At 45.7% G+C, this 15,225-nt stretch overlaps 1 protein-coding gene across 2 annotated transcripts in view; it reads left to right on the top strand.

The window, feature by feature from the left end:
- Positions 1-3,916, top strand: part of TAGAP (T-cell activation RhoGTPase activating protein) — a 129,441-nt gene extending 125,525 nt beyond the window's left edge. For both annotated transcript variants that reach the window (XM_019527353.1, XM_019527354.1), the window contains 2 exons: positions 468-585; positions 1,534-3,916. In XM_019527353.1, coding sequence (XP_019382898.1) covers positions 468-585; positions 1,534-2,762 — 1,347 coding nt within the window. In that variant the 3' untranslated portion in view covers positions 2,763-3,916. The remainder of the gene's footprint in view (positions 1-467; positions 586-1,533) is intronic.
- The last annotated feature ends 11,309 nt before the right edge of the window (positions 3,917-15,225 follow it).

The raw sequence follows: 15,225 nt of genomic DNA on the forward strand, positions 1-15,225 counted from the left end.
TATATATATATATATATGATATGCATACCAAATCAAAGTTCCATGTGTGCTATTTGAGCTTTCAGTTGAAGCTAAAGTCTTCTCAGCTATATGTTGGGCTGATCAACATATCTGTGGTTTCAGGCCCCATGTTCCAAAGCGGTCCCATGGCTAATCCAGTTCTGCTAGCCTTTAATCTTTCAGCACAGTGCTTTTCAAAGATACCTTGCTACCTACTGCATTGAACTGTCTATAATGCAGTGGCTTACCTTAATGTAATAAGGTAACAACTGCTACAGTTTTATATACCAAACAGTGCTCAGCAGTGTGAAAGTGTGTTAGATATTAAACATTTCCTTTTGACCCTTTGGATTAAAAGAGATGAGTTGCATTTTAAATTGCAAAACAAGACAACAGCTAATGACGTTTATGAAACTATTGGTTCAAATGTCCACTTAACAAAGAAACAAATTGTCTCATTTGCACAGGTGAAGGCATTGGTGGAATTCCTCATTGATAACTGCTTTGAAATATTTGGAAATGAAATATCTTCGCTCCTCAGTCTATCATCTGATGATTCACTGGAATGCACAGACAGCTCTACAGGTACTATAATGGACTGTCTGACTTCATGTATTGGTCTATTAGTCCCACTCTTTCCAAGTTCTTGAAGCGTCATTGTATTTACCATATTAAGTTTTCAGAGACAGCACAGAGATACACCGAGCACCTGACACAAAGTTACAATGTTGTTTTAACTGAAGTGTTCTAAATGCTAAGGGAGCCACTTAGGTAACAGTAGCCCACAGGACTGGATTCATTCCAAATGCTAAGCATCTGCTGCTCCTGCAATTTATATAATAATATCACCACGCTCTCACAGAGCGGTGTGGTCCTGGTGAGTGTCCTCAACTCCCAGTTAAGTTGATGGACCTGCCGTCAATTCACAGAAGGGCTCAGCGACTCATGGTTTTGAGTCCACAAAGATCATGGAATGCCCTCCTAGTGGTCCACATTCTGCCCTCAACTCTTGGTGTAGCTCCTGCTGAGATCACTTCTTAGGGACGAGCAACATTCAGGAACAGATTATACCTGCCTCTGTGCAGTAGTAAAAGAGGGAGGGGATGTCAGGAACCTTCCTCTCTATAAATTCTTTAGTAGAAATTAGGCATGAGGTTCTGCAAGGATCTTAGGCCCCTCTTATCGCTGGCAGCTCAGGAAGGGAGAATGGTGCTGTGGCCCTGGCTTGCCTACTTCTGAGTGGGAGGGGATGGACATCCATGCTGTACCCTTTCAAAGGGAGCTATCTCACACCAACTTCTAAATAACTGAACCCCCTAAATTTGTCAGACGAGAACTCTTCAGAAGCTATGAGCTTATTCTCAGTATTGTGCACTACTATTTTTCCAGGGAAGTCTGTTTATATCCTCTGAGAGTTGGGCTCCTAGGCCTGTGACTTAATAAAAATCAGCCCATCCATCAAAGTTGAGCTTATTTTCAAATAGGATTTATCACACCATGCAAAAACTAACAGGTTCTCTTTCTGTCCCACAGAACTAATATCTACAACTCAGCAAAATGACTCTGCTTATGACAGCCCAGATCCTGAGGCTGAATGCCATTCCAGCACCTCCCAGCTTGACCTGCTCCAGCAAGCCGAAGGGAGCACAGGAAGCTTGAGTAGCAGAGAGCTACAGTGCCATCGACCACGGGGCCTACTCCCTTCTGCCTTTTCCATTGTCCCTTTTAAAAAGCTCATCAGCTCAACGGACAGACGATTCTCAGAGCCAGACATGCCCTTTGAAGACTGGCCCGAAGGCAGGATAAGGAGCCAGAAGCTGACTAAAAGCGAGGACAACTTCACCACCCAAGAGGAACAGCTGGTATTTCAGGAACCAGAACTTGAAAAGCAACTGCCAGGACATGTTTTTCCTGGAGGCCAGTATAGGAATAAAAAGCCACTAAATCTAAAAGTGAAAACCAGCTTTCCATCAGACTCTCTACCCAAAACATCCTCCAGTGGTTCGCTGGATAGCTCCTTATCCAATTCTGACTGTTCTGTCTTTACTAGCTCACCATTAGCTTCTCCTGCCAGCCCCAAGAGAAATGTCTTAAATAGGCTGCAGTCCTTTTCCACAAAGACTCCAGAGGAAAGCAGTACACCCAACCGAGAGATCAGAAAACATTCCATGTCATTCTCTTTTGCAACCCGCAAAAGAGACAGCTTCAAGAAAGACTCCAAGAAGGAAAAACAGTTTTCATACAGAAGAGTCCAAGAAAACTGTATTGATGATGACAAGCCATTGCTTGCAGAGCATCAACAGAGGTTACGTTTCAGGTCAGCTGATGAGGTATTTAGAGAAGTGGACCAGAAGAATCCTGGCAAACCCCCATCTTATGAAGAGGCAACTAAAAACTGTCCAGCAGCTAAAGCTCCTCCATATAGTAGCTTAACAGTTCAAACCATGAGATTAGGTATGTCAGATAAAGATTCTTTAACATCTCATCCATGTCTCAACTATATGGAGGATACAACAGATCAGAAGGACCTACTCAGTGACAGACATTCTATGGTAAAGGATTTTCAGGCAGAAACTGAAACCATTGATGTTGCTGTTGGGATCAATGCCCGGGCAAGTTTACCTGTAACCCCTCGAGTTTATCGTCTAAGAGCCATGTCTGAATCCTATCAAAAGAACAAACAAGAATATCTGATTCGACGGTGCAGCCAGCCCATCTTTGATGTTGACCAGATCCAGTATGCAAAGGAATCCTATGTTTAGATAGTCTGTTCATTTGCAACAACACAGACTAGTAAACCTTGTAAAAATGGATGGCTTGCTCATCATCCACAACACGTTCAAAGAGGCAGGGATAAGCTAGTTTGGCAGGAATACTTACTTTGTGTAAAGCTTTCCTGAAGCAAGTGTCCGCCCAACATTAGCATGTTCTCCTAGTATTGTATATTATAATACAGAAAAATTGTATATGTTGTACATAATATATTGGGCTGAAAATCTATGCAAGAGTTGTGTGATAAACAGTTTTGTAGTTCTGTACTTAAAGGTACACTTTCAAGGCTGGGAGGCTCAAAACTTATCCCAGCTTCCTTTTCTCTTATTTCGGTATATAGGCTCCATGTGATCTTCATGTGTTAGTTTCCTTCTAACTAAATGCTTTGCTAATTGTTACTCTTTAAAAAAAAAATGTCTTTAAAGGCTGACAGTCCATCAGGATTGGAGATGTTAGAGATGGAAATGAGTTATTCTATCATTCAATCCTTTCCCGCCCTCTGCTAAATGCAGTACTGCTCCTTATGTCCAGAAATCCACTTGGGTTTCAGTGGCACAAAGTGATAGGGCTTCCCCCATTTTCCTGGGGCAACTGTTTCCAGCTATCACAGACCTTTCTGTTAGAAAGTTGTCCTTTCTCTTCAGGAAGCATTTTCTTGATTTGTTCCCTCAACAATAATTTTCCCTCTTTGTTGGTTATAATAGTTGCCTTATCACTTGCCATTATGTAACAGTCAGGGCCATGTTGCTAAGTCCCTGGTAAGTAAAAAAGGATCCCTGCCCTGAAGCCTTGACCACCTAAATAGACAAAGCAGAGGGTGGAAGAAAAGAAGGAATATTTTCTCCATTTTAGAGTTCCTGAATAATTAAATTAAAAATGCTGTACATCAACTTCTCTGACTCAAGCCTTGTTATAACCTCCTGTGAGGTTTAATTATAAAAAAACCCACCTTGACAGTGTCCTTTTAACTTTATAAATATAAAAATGACTGGAAGTGTAGCCTGTTGTCCTATGTATTAACTTCTATTTTGATAGCACTTAACTCTGATCTCTGGTTCAGAGTAATCTTGAACTATGAGACGGAAAACTTTTTCTAGTTATATTCCAGCATGATTTCACTACAATAAAGCACTTTTCTGCATGACAAAGATATTTTCTTCATTGTCTTTCTCTTTTTATGAACACTTACTATCCATAGATCATATCATATGCAAATAATAGGAGACTGACTGGTTTTAATGTGTATTAATGTGTTGTTATTACTATTACCCCTTTAAGATAACTTTTAACTATATTCTCAGGGCCAAATTCTCTGCCAGAGAACCAGGTTACAGCAGCACAAAATAATATTACTTATAGGTCTAAGAAGAAGTCTGAAAGGGATGATTCTGCATCAGGTGGTGACAAGACAACGTGGGTATAAGGTAGATGATCGGAGGGAACTGAGTCAGCAGCTTTCCAGAGCCAATTCCTCCAGTAAGCCATGCCATTGTTCCCAGATCTTATGGGTTCATAGCAAGCTAAAGTTTTACTTGAAGCCACTGCTTCTGGAGATGAGTGGATATGTGAAACAATAAGTTTTCCTTTTTAAAAACATAATAATTTATCCTTCATGCTTATAGAGGGATATTTGAATGTATGATCAAGCCACCACTAAAGGTTTAGAAACTAAGGGGCAAATAAAATAATCCCAAAATGTATCATTCAAAAAATAAATGTCATGATTTGGGTATGTGGCAGCATTGGTTCTGCCTTGGAGATAGACTAGGTGACCTCCCAAGGTCCCTTCAGATTTATTTTCTAACATTGTGATTTTTTTTATTGGTACCCGACTCTTTTTTTTTATTATTTGGGATTGATAATGTCATGAACCTCAGGAAAAAGAGCTGCCCATCCCCTCTCTGCAAACCCACCAGAATACCTGGGGTGTAAACAGGCACTCACCAACCTTTCTCAGACATACCTCTCCCCAAGGGTCACAAGGAGCTCTGCTTTTCAAGTGAGTTGTGAATTACACCTTGTTGGGCAGCAAGTAATACTCAGTGGGCACATATACATGGGACATTTACTGTGGAGTTTCCTAATTAGCTCTGCAGTAAACGTTCCGACATCTACACATGTGCTCCTACTAGGAAACTAATAAACTAATAAAGTGCAGCAGGTTAATATTTGTAAATACAAGTACTATGCTGCTGAAGAGTTTTTTCATGTGCAGCAATGCATGTGGAGACACTGAGCCAGCTGGCTGGGGCACAAGAGAGCTTCAGCGCAAGGGGGTTCCTCTGGCTTGCCCTGCACTGAAGCACCCTCATGCCCCAGCCAGTCACTATGCAGCATATTGAGCTGGGTCAGAACAGCCCTGGGCGAGCAGGTCAAATTCCCAGCCGGGGCTGCTGTGACCCAGCTTAACATGCTGCAGTCCCAGGCAGACTTGTAAATGTGGCACCTGGGAGCAATGAATTCCAGCATGATATGCACCGGAGTTTATTGCTATACCTTAATATGCACATGTAGATGCACCCAGTTTGACTCAGAATATACTTGGAGGTATGATACAATCTTCCAACATCAGAAGATGAGAGAGTTTGTACCAGACATTGAAGGGTTGCTTACCTGACTGGAGGGTGTCCCACAACGAGGCTTGTCTCTTTGGAGATGCTGTACTAGGGCAAAGAAAATTTGTCCCAATGGGGACGCAGTACTCAGGGCAAAATGAAGCTGTCCCAGACAGGGACATCTTGCCAAAAGGAAAGAATGGAAAAACCCCAGGGGTTTGAAATCAGAGAGGGACAGTTAGGGAGAGCCTCTGAAAATCCCATCCTCTGGATTGGCTGGGAGGGTTTCTTTAAAAGTGGGGAGTTTTCCCCACTCAGAGAGAGGGGGAGGAGGAGAGAAGGGCGTACACTGCAAAGAGAGGGCTGCTCGAGCCCAGCCGTAGTGACTGTCCCCCTGGAGCCCGCAGGAGCTGTGGTTAGCCGCCAGTGTGTCAGAGGTGCACTCACAGCCCCAGGACTCAAGCAGGTGCTTTGGAGACAGTAGGCTGATCCCTTCAGGCAGCTGCCTGAGGAGCACATGAGTTTGCTTGTGGGGAAGCAAGCCCCCACTTAGTGTGTGTGTAATTTCAGGGAGGGCTGCACGGCTGCAGAAGCCTGGCCCAGCACGTCCCGGTGCTCAGACAAGGAGAGGCGAGATTCAGCAAACTAGCCTCCATTCATCCGTGTGTGTGTGACCTAAAGGGAGAGGCGCCGGCTGCAGAGGTCAAACCCAGTGCACTCATGTGTTCACCCATGGGAGAAGTGTATCTGCTTTAGCCTGCAGCCTGAGCTGCGTGGCCCACTGTGCCCGGGCCACAGGCCGAGGCAGTGCACATTGTGTGTTGCAGGGACCTAGACATGGGAGCAGCTGCCAGCAGTGCGGTGACGCCTGAACTGACGTGGGAGGACCCCATCCATGAAAGACCCACTACAGTGAGATGGGAGGAGCTGGGGATTGTGTGCAAATTCACTGTGTATAAAGATCATTAGTAGTGTTTGAAAAAAGTATCCAATAGCTCATGTTGTAAATATTAAGCAATTTATTTATTAGTGCTTCGACATCTAATTATTGTTTACACTTCTCCTTTAACCTATATCACACCTGAGAGGTTATCAGCTTGTGAACCCCGTAAACACCCAAGTGACTATCCTTGAACCACCAGTGCTCCTTTTGTGCACTGTATATAGAGTTATTTTAGTAGCAATTTGTAATTTTTATCCGCTTTAGTTATATCTTATTCTGTATACAATTCAATTGTATATAATTAAATATTTGTAAATAATTATACTGGTGGTTGCAAAGGTTTTGTAAGTGTAAAAGGGGCCCTCCTTACTGGAAAGCCCCATGTCGGCTCCTAGGAGAGTCAAGTGAGGTTTACATTACTGGGCACCCCAAGATTCCCACACTCGGACATGGCACATGAATAGTGCCGTGTACCAGGGTTTACAAGTTTTTTAAAGCAAGGTGTAGCAGGACCAAGTCCCTGGGGCATCTCTGGCACCCCCTGGTAGCCTCACGAATCCTGCCTGGCTCTGGCTCTCCAGGTACGCTCCCCCTTTGCTCTTGCCTGTCATGTCTTGCTATTAATATTTTATTTAGGAAAAAAGAAGGCTGTCCCAGAGCAAGCCCTTATCTTCTTCCAAGCTACCAGTTCCTGGCAAACCCTACCACCTCTGTTCCTTCCTCAGGCACCAATTTTGGCTCTCCTGGCCCATTTTCACCTTCCAGCACTCCAATCACCTTAACAGCTATTTGCAGCCTCTGACATCCGCTACAGCAGGGGCGGGCAATTATTTTGGGTGGAGGGCCGCTTACTGAGTTTTGGCAAGCCAATTTTTTAGGGGCCCCAAGGGCCGGATAGAATGGTCTGGAGGGCTGCGTCTGGCCCATGGGCTGCATTTTGCCCACCCCAGCGCTACAGTCATATCCCTGTCTTCTAGGTGTGGCACTTTGCCCCAAGTCAATACCAGGCAACTTCAGGCCTCTCTTCCCCTGTTGGGGCCTTGGCCTCCGCAGCCTCTGCCCCTTTCCTGGAGCTGGACCCTCTTGCCTCAGCTCACTACACCAGACTTGACTTCCAGCCCCTAGTCTGGCTTCCATTCGTTCTAAGTTTTTGCCACTTTCCAGGCCCTGTTGGCCTCAGGCCCACTATTGCCTCTCTCTTAGGCTTCTGCTGTGGCCCTCTTGGCCTCAGGCCCCCTATTTCTCCTTCATTCTCAGCTCCTCTCAAGGGTCTTGTCTGCCTTCTTGAGCACTGGGCCCCCAAACCTTTCTCCACTCTTCTTGTGCACTGCATCCCTGGCATTGTCTCTGCCCTTCTTGGGCATCGGGCCCCCTGGCCCTGCCTCTGCTCTCAAGCACTGTACACCTCAGGCACTATTGGGACCTCTGCCTCCCCCTACTAGTCCCAAATCTGGTCCACTAGTAGTAACCACAACAAAACAATGAGCCTACTGGCTATAACAAAAACTCGAAACAGGTTGGCAATGTAACCAAAACACTTCTCCTCCTGGGGTTTAGCTCCTTGTAAGCCTTCAGTCCCTTATTCAGACCCCATTTCTGCAGGGTCTTGGTCAGTAACTTAAGCCTGAGCTCCTTCCTTGCAACCTACAGAGCCAGACTGTCTGCCCTGGCTCAAGCCTTGGGTTTATATGTCTCCCAGGTGCTGCTCCTTTCTGGTCAGGTGACTTCTCTGAGCTGGCCATAGGTGTTCTTTAGTTGGATTTGCTGGCTTAACTCTATAGCAGCTTCCTACTGTTGCCTAGCTGCTGCAGTAGTGCCCTGCTTTCCCTGCTGGGCTCTACCCAGCTGTATTATGGCAGAGCAGTTAGCTCAGGAATCAACAGTTTCAGGTTATAAACCGCTGGGGACCTACTGTTTGGAGCTCCTAGGGAGCAGACTTCCTTACCTGGGGCTCTCCATGCAGTTCTTTCCCCCTCTTGAAGTAACAGGAGCCCTAGGTTCCCTGTTATACAGGGGCTTCTTTTAGGTTAGGGACTGACATTCAAAAAGCCTGAGCCTGAATTGATTCAATCGTTGCAGGTTAGTCTAACCTGGCTAGGCTGAATCACTTTGTAACTACATGACATCCCAGAAATGCAGGCTCATGCCTGCAGTGGCTCAGGCTAGAAGTTGGGGGGTGCTAGAGCAGCCCTTCCTTCCCTTGCACAGGGCTGAGCTGAGGGGGGCATGGCCAGGCCCCAGCAGGATTAGGGAGGTGTGTCCCCCTTCTTTGAATGATAACAGAGCATTTATCAGCACTGTTATCAGAATTTATCACCCCATCAGAAAACAAACAGCCTCTCTCCTCAGTTCAAACTCTTCTTAAACAAAGAAAGAACAGAGGGACATTATCAGCTGAGCTTTGATTAGCTCCAAAAAGCTTAAGCTGACACTGCTGTCTGCCACAGCACAGACCATAGCCAGCATGTGGCCTGCTAGCTAATGCTGAGGTCTCTGTGTAAGGCAGAGGGGACAGGGATCCCTGCTTAGCCGGGAGTGGGGAGGAGAGCAGGAAAGCAAGGGGAAAGCAGGCAGACGTTGCTGTACCTGCAAGTCTCTGCCAGAGTTGCAGTCAGGGAGCAGAGGGGTGAGGCCAACCTCATTGTGGAACAGAGTGCCCCACCCAGCCCAGAGATCATGCTGGGATAGTCTGATTTAACTTAAACCAGCAAGGGGTCTGGGACAGACATTGCATAAACCAGTTTGACCCAAATCAATTGAGTCTGATATGACATTCAACCAGGTTTATCTCAAACCAGTTTCAGCCACTTTCAAACTGGTTTATGTGCACTGAACATCTGTTCTGTTACAGGTTTAAACAAGTTTCTGATCACTTAAACTGGTTCATGTGTGTTTGTCCCTAGCCTTAAAGGGGTTTATTATACAGACCAATGAAATAAAGACAGACCAGAGGTTTACCATTCGTTAACAAAAATGGTGGGGAGAGGAAGACACACAAAATGCTGATCCTCAGCCAGCCAACTGAACCGTCTATTATTCCAGATCTCAAATCTAAAAGTAAAAACTTGTGGTTTACATCTGTTTGGACCACCCAGAGAAAGGCTGAATTGTGCCTCAATCTCAGTGCTAGTTCCTCTCAACTCTCCCATCCCAGTCTCAATGGATTCCTTGTCTCAGATTTTTCCTGTCCTCCCCACCCACGCCACCATCTAACTTGGGCCTTCTGTTTTGGTAACTTCCTCTTCCATACTGCCTCAGCGTTAGCACGAAATTCAGTGAAAACAAGAAAAAGAGGCTTCCTCCTTTCACTTCTGTGTCTGGCCCATCTCAGACCAAGTGGGAGTAACCATTAGAGCAAAAGTTCAAAACAGCCCTTTGGTCCAGGGAACGATCTTGCTTGTGGCTTTGTGAGGGGATGGTACAGGGACTCTGGGCAGCACAGGGAGCTATGAAAGACACAAGCATTTTCAATGCAGCTGGAAACTTTGGAGGTTTTAGCTGCTAAACTTTGAATAATCTCAGAGCTTGTATAGACTCCCTTGGTCAAAGCTGGGCAGATTTTCACAGGGAGGACACTACTTTCTTGGAACCCTGCCTTAGCCAAAAATAGTCTGTTTCAAAGCATGAAAATGTTAAAACTTCCCAAAGAAAAGATCACCAGAAATATTTAACACAGATAATACAGTGTAATTTCCCTAGCCTCATTCTCATAAATAACTGAACTGCTTTAACTGAATTTAGGGGGGGAAGGGGGTTGCACAAGGGAGAGGCAGCCTGAGGCAAATAGCTGGCATGAAAAACTTCAGGGGATAAAATTAAAGTCTGGGAAAATTATAAGCAACCGAACATAGGTTTTCATAATTTAAAGTGTTGGGCAAACATACTGTGGAATAATACTAGCTTCTCTCATAATATGGCAAAAGGCAGGGCACTGGGGGCACCTTAGAGATTAATTGATATATCATAAGATGCCCTACACATATGTATTCACAGGCACTAAATACATGTTTCACATGCTCACATGCTGAAAAAACACATTTCAACAAAACTTTATGCTAACCAGCTGTCCCGATTTTTGTCCATACTTGCTAAGATGAAAACCACACATCCAGACAGCTCTGTCTGGGGACCACAACCACTTATTCTCCTCACAACTAAATTAATGAAGGGGGAGAAGGGAGGAAAAAAAACACTTATGTGTACATACAAGTAGCACCTTCTCTACCAAGTAAGGTTGAAAATCAGAAATACATAAAATCCAGTCGTGACCTCACTATGACTTGAGGCTTACTTGGAAAGAACTTTGACCTTAACCCTGCAAGCAGCTCTGTAAAGACAGACCTGGGACCCAGATGAAGTAATTTGACTTCAGTGATGCTTTCTGCAGCTATTAGGGTTCACCCAGGCATAGCTGAGTGCAGGAATGGGACTCTCGATGATACAATGGTGAGTACTGTAGAAAAACAATAGATAGACAGGTCTTCGTTTGATATTGTGAGCCACTCTTCTCAGCCTCGCCAAAGATATGTCACCTGATGACATCATGATTATAAGGATGTTTCCTATTGTGTTTTTCCTTTCTTTCAGGAAAGGCATCACCAGCATAAAGAAGTACATCACTTCTTGCTACCTGTCCAGAAAGGGTTGTGGGGCAGGAGCACTTTTCTCTTTTAGCACCCCCCTCACAGCTTTTTTCTGGAGGCTAAAAGAACCAAAGTGATAATAAATGGAGAGGTCCACTGCTGTACATGGATGGCTGATTAAGAAGTGTGTGTGTGTGTGTGTGTGTGTGTGTGTGTGTGTGTGCGCGCGTGCGCGCGTGTGTGTGTGTGTGTTAACTGTGACTGTCAATGCTATGTCATAAATCTGGTATTCTTTTTGCCATATGCAATCAGTTAACTCTTAGCAGCAAATAGGTGCGGTCAGTCCTCTCTGTTGTCACTACCAGCGTAACATTCCCGTTGCTAGTCTTTCACAGACTCCTTTCTCGGTTAGAATGGAGTCTGCTGTAGAGTCACAAGGTCATTCAGGCTTCTCTAGCTCCTGTTCCCCATAATGCCCCTTTGTAGTCATCATTACCTGTGCATCCCTACAAGAGGAAGCAAGAGAGACAGCACTTCTGTAGACCAATGGCTGGCATTTAAACCACTTCAGTGTCTGACTCTTCTTGGAGCAGATGTACACAAGAAACAAATTCTATTCTCCTTAGCTCACGTACTATCTTAAACACTGCTGACCAAGTTTTATATGTGTCTGATATATCCAACCCCTTTGTCTCTAGCAACAGTGATGTGAAAGTTTCTTATTTTGATAAATATGCTTTGCTTTAAAGAATCTTATATTATGTCACTAGCCAGTGACTAATTTAGAGAAGTAACTTCTGCAGGTTTTTACTTTAGGTGACGTAAAATACATTGCTGAAAATCTCTATATCCTGCATTACTAAACAGCACCAGAGTTTTACCCAGACCTTTTATACAGGCTGCACTATATTGGAGAAAATAACAGACCTTGCTTGGTAGCTAGGACCCCATCTCTGACCGAATTGGAGTATTTCATCAGCCGATATCCACTCTCCTGAGCTGGGGACGAAAGTGAAATCAAGTATTTCTTCAAGATTGCTTATTAATTGAATCAACCTCCCCACAACATTTTAATTATAAATGGGCCTTGGCTGCTAAATTTACTTCTGTCTCCAGAACCAAGGTAGATGGTGTCACAAACCCATGTGAGGGGGACCCCCCCAGAACCCCACATTTCTCCCCACTGCACTGCCACTCATCCCAAGGAACAGACCAAAGTTGCCCTGAAGTAAGTCACTATCCCAGCACCTCAGTTCCTCTGCCCTTACACTGGACTCTGGAGCTGAAGACAGGGATGTGGTCTCAACCCAGCTGCAGACAGGGATGTGGGAGGGATGTGGGCAGTGGGCTTCCCCAGGGCTCGGTCCTCGGGCCTGCACTGTTCAACATCTTCATCAGCGACTTGGACGAGGAGGTAAAAAGCACACTGTTCAAATTCGCAGATGACACTAAGATGTGGGGAGAAGTGGGCACGCTAGAAGGAAGGAATAGGCTGCAATCAGACCTGGACAGGTTACAGGGGTGGGCAGATGAAAATAGAATGGGATTCAACACTGACAAGTGCAAGGTGCTGCACCTGGGGAGGAAGAACCAGCACAATACCTACAGGCTGGGGAACTCCCTTCTCGTCAGTGCAGACAAAGAAAAGGATCTTGGAGTCATTATTGATGCCAAAATGAACATAGGCTGACAGTGTGGGGACGCGGTCAGGAAGGCCAACCGCACCTTGTCATGCATCCACAGATACATCTCAAGCAGGTGCAAGGAGGTGATACTCCCCCTCTATGTGACATTGGTCAGGCCGCAGCTGGAGAACTGCGTCCAGTTCTGGGCGCTGCACTTCAGGAGGGATGTGGACAACATGGAGAGGGTCCAGAGGAGGGCCACCCACATGATCAGGGGGCAGCACGGCAGGCCCTACGGGACCTGAACCTGTTCAGCCTCCACAAGAGAAGGCTGAGGGGGGATCTAGTGGCCTATTACAAACTAGTCAGAGGGGACCAGCAGGCATTGGGGAAGTCCCTGTTCCCCCGAGCATTGCCAGGAGTGACCAGGAATAACGGTCACAAGCTGGCAGAGGGTAGATTTAGGCTAGATATCAGGAGGCGCTACTTCACAGTCAGGGTGGCTAGGATCTGGAACCAACTTCCAAGAGAAGTGGTGCTGGCTCCTACCCTGGGGGTCTTTAAGAGGAGGCTGGATGAACACCTTGCTGGGGTCGTTTGACCCCAGTACTCTTTCCTGCCATGGCAGGGGGTCGGACTTGATGATCTGCTCAGGTCCCTTCTGACCCTACCAACTATGAAACTATAAGAATATACCTGTTCTTACTCTACATCGGGGGTCAGCAAAGTTTTTGGGCCAAGTGCCAAAAAAAAATCTTGTAGTTTCAACATGAAAGATGTTGGTGTGCCAGGGACAGATGGTGGGTGAGTCTCAAGGGGCCCAATCATTGTGGTGGCAGAACAGCCCCGGCCCTTCCCCACCATGCTTCCCAAAGTGTGCAGGCAGCCACCACCGCAATGAGCCAGGCCAGGTTTCCAGGCCCTGGTGCAGCTGCTTGCAACCTTGCAGCTGCCTGCTATAAGCAGTCCTAGCTCTGGGAAGTCCCCTGCTATCTGCCACGAAGCCCAGGCTACTCACTGCCTAATGTGAACAGCACAGGCTCCATGGCAGGTGGTAGGATCCTGCCCAGAGGCCAAGCTGGTCACCACCTGCTGTGAGCAGCCCAGGCTCCGTGGCGGGTGACAGGGACATTGTGGATAGTAACGTTCCAAAGCTTTAAGGTATTTCTGACACATCATCCAAGTTTAACATACAAAAGGATAGGGATGACAACAACCTAGTAGATGAGAAGTTTGGTTTGTGTCCTGATATTATGATTACCAGAGGCATGGTTTTGGAGACATCTGAGGTAGCACTGGCAGATTTTGTCTGTTGTTGACAGCAACCAACCTAAGAAATGGCTTAGAGACAACCCCCTTCCATAACAGAACTGGAGTCAAGGATGGATGTGTGACTGCACCAAAACCCTTTTCCATTTATATCACAGCTGTTTGGTATCTCATTGCCCATAGACTTCCCTGTTGAGTCAGCAGCCAGTATCACATGGACATAGATCTCTTTAACATCAACCAGTTATGTTTCAAATCCAAGAAAAGCAACACTTCCATTATGAATCACCGAAGACTGTGTCATGTGTGTCCACTCAACAAAATAGCTCCAGGGCACTCTTGATTGTTTCTATGAAGCATATGAAATCTTAGACCCATTGTTAACTTTACAAAAACCAAGATACTTTAGCAACTCACCCCAAACCAGCCAGTTATTCCCCACATATTACAGTAAGAGGGCAGTCCTTGAAGTAAACAGAGACATCTATTTGCATACAAAAAATTCTACGCAATACTGTTTTAGCACAATGCTGTTTCCTGAAGTACACTGTCAAGTAATGCCAACACTAGCATGAAGAAGTACAACAACAACAAAAAATTAAAAACCCCCACAAAAAAACCCCTGTGTTATTTTTGTCAGGGAACAGGAGTTGCTGTTCAGTCTCCTGCCTGTTCTGTTTTTGCTGCCTAAGCTCCACAATACATCTGTTGCTTCACTGCACACCAGCATGTTCAGCTTCCACGCCCACGGGCAGCAGGTCACAGTTTCAATCATTCTTCCCCTAGACAGAAGCAGGGCTTTTGACTCACAGAACAGAATGGCTGCCTTATTGAGTATTGCACAGGTCAGAATCAATGTCACTCAGTTATCAGTGAGAAGCTTTATACAATTGTATAGGCTAGTAGAACTCAAAGTATACAAGTGAACCCATGGCAGTGTTAATTGCGTGGCTCTGGAAGCTCTGCATTTATTAACACTACCATCATTCCCACGCCACTAAAATTTTGAACCCACAGGGAGCCCCACCAACTAGATGACATGGCTCCATGAACCAGATCAAGCTAGTGCATTGAACCAGTGCAGAGCCAGACCCAGTGCACAGAACCAATGTGCAGGACCCAGTGTGCAGCTGTGGACCTGGCACATAGAGTCTGACCTGGTGACCTGCCCAAGACCTAGTGAGCAAGGTTGGATCTGGTGCACAGCCCTGGACCTGGCATGTGGGGTCAAACCTGGGGCGCAGCCCCAAACCAACGTGCAAGGTTGGTTTGTGAAGCGGAGACCAACTATGCCCCACTCATCCAGCCCACATTCCAGAAAGGTTGAGCACCACTGGTCTCAGAAAATAGAGCAGGCCTCTTCAGTGGAACTGTAGGATATAGAAGAAAGGCTGAATCTGAAAACAACCAGCCACTGGTCTCCAATGGCACAAATAGCCACAGAGAGTTGCACTCTGAAAGCTTAACTAGGCATGAAA

Source organism: Gavialis gangeticus, unplaced genomic scaffold (genome assembly GCF_001723915.1).
Source record: "Gavialis gangeticus isolate Ggan-Ray unplaced genomic scaffold, GavGan_comp1, whole genome shotgun sequence".
Taxonomy (NCBI): Eukaryota; Metazoa; Chordata; order Crocodylia; family Gavialidae; genus Gavialis; species Gavialis gangeticus.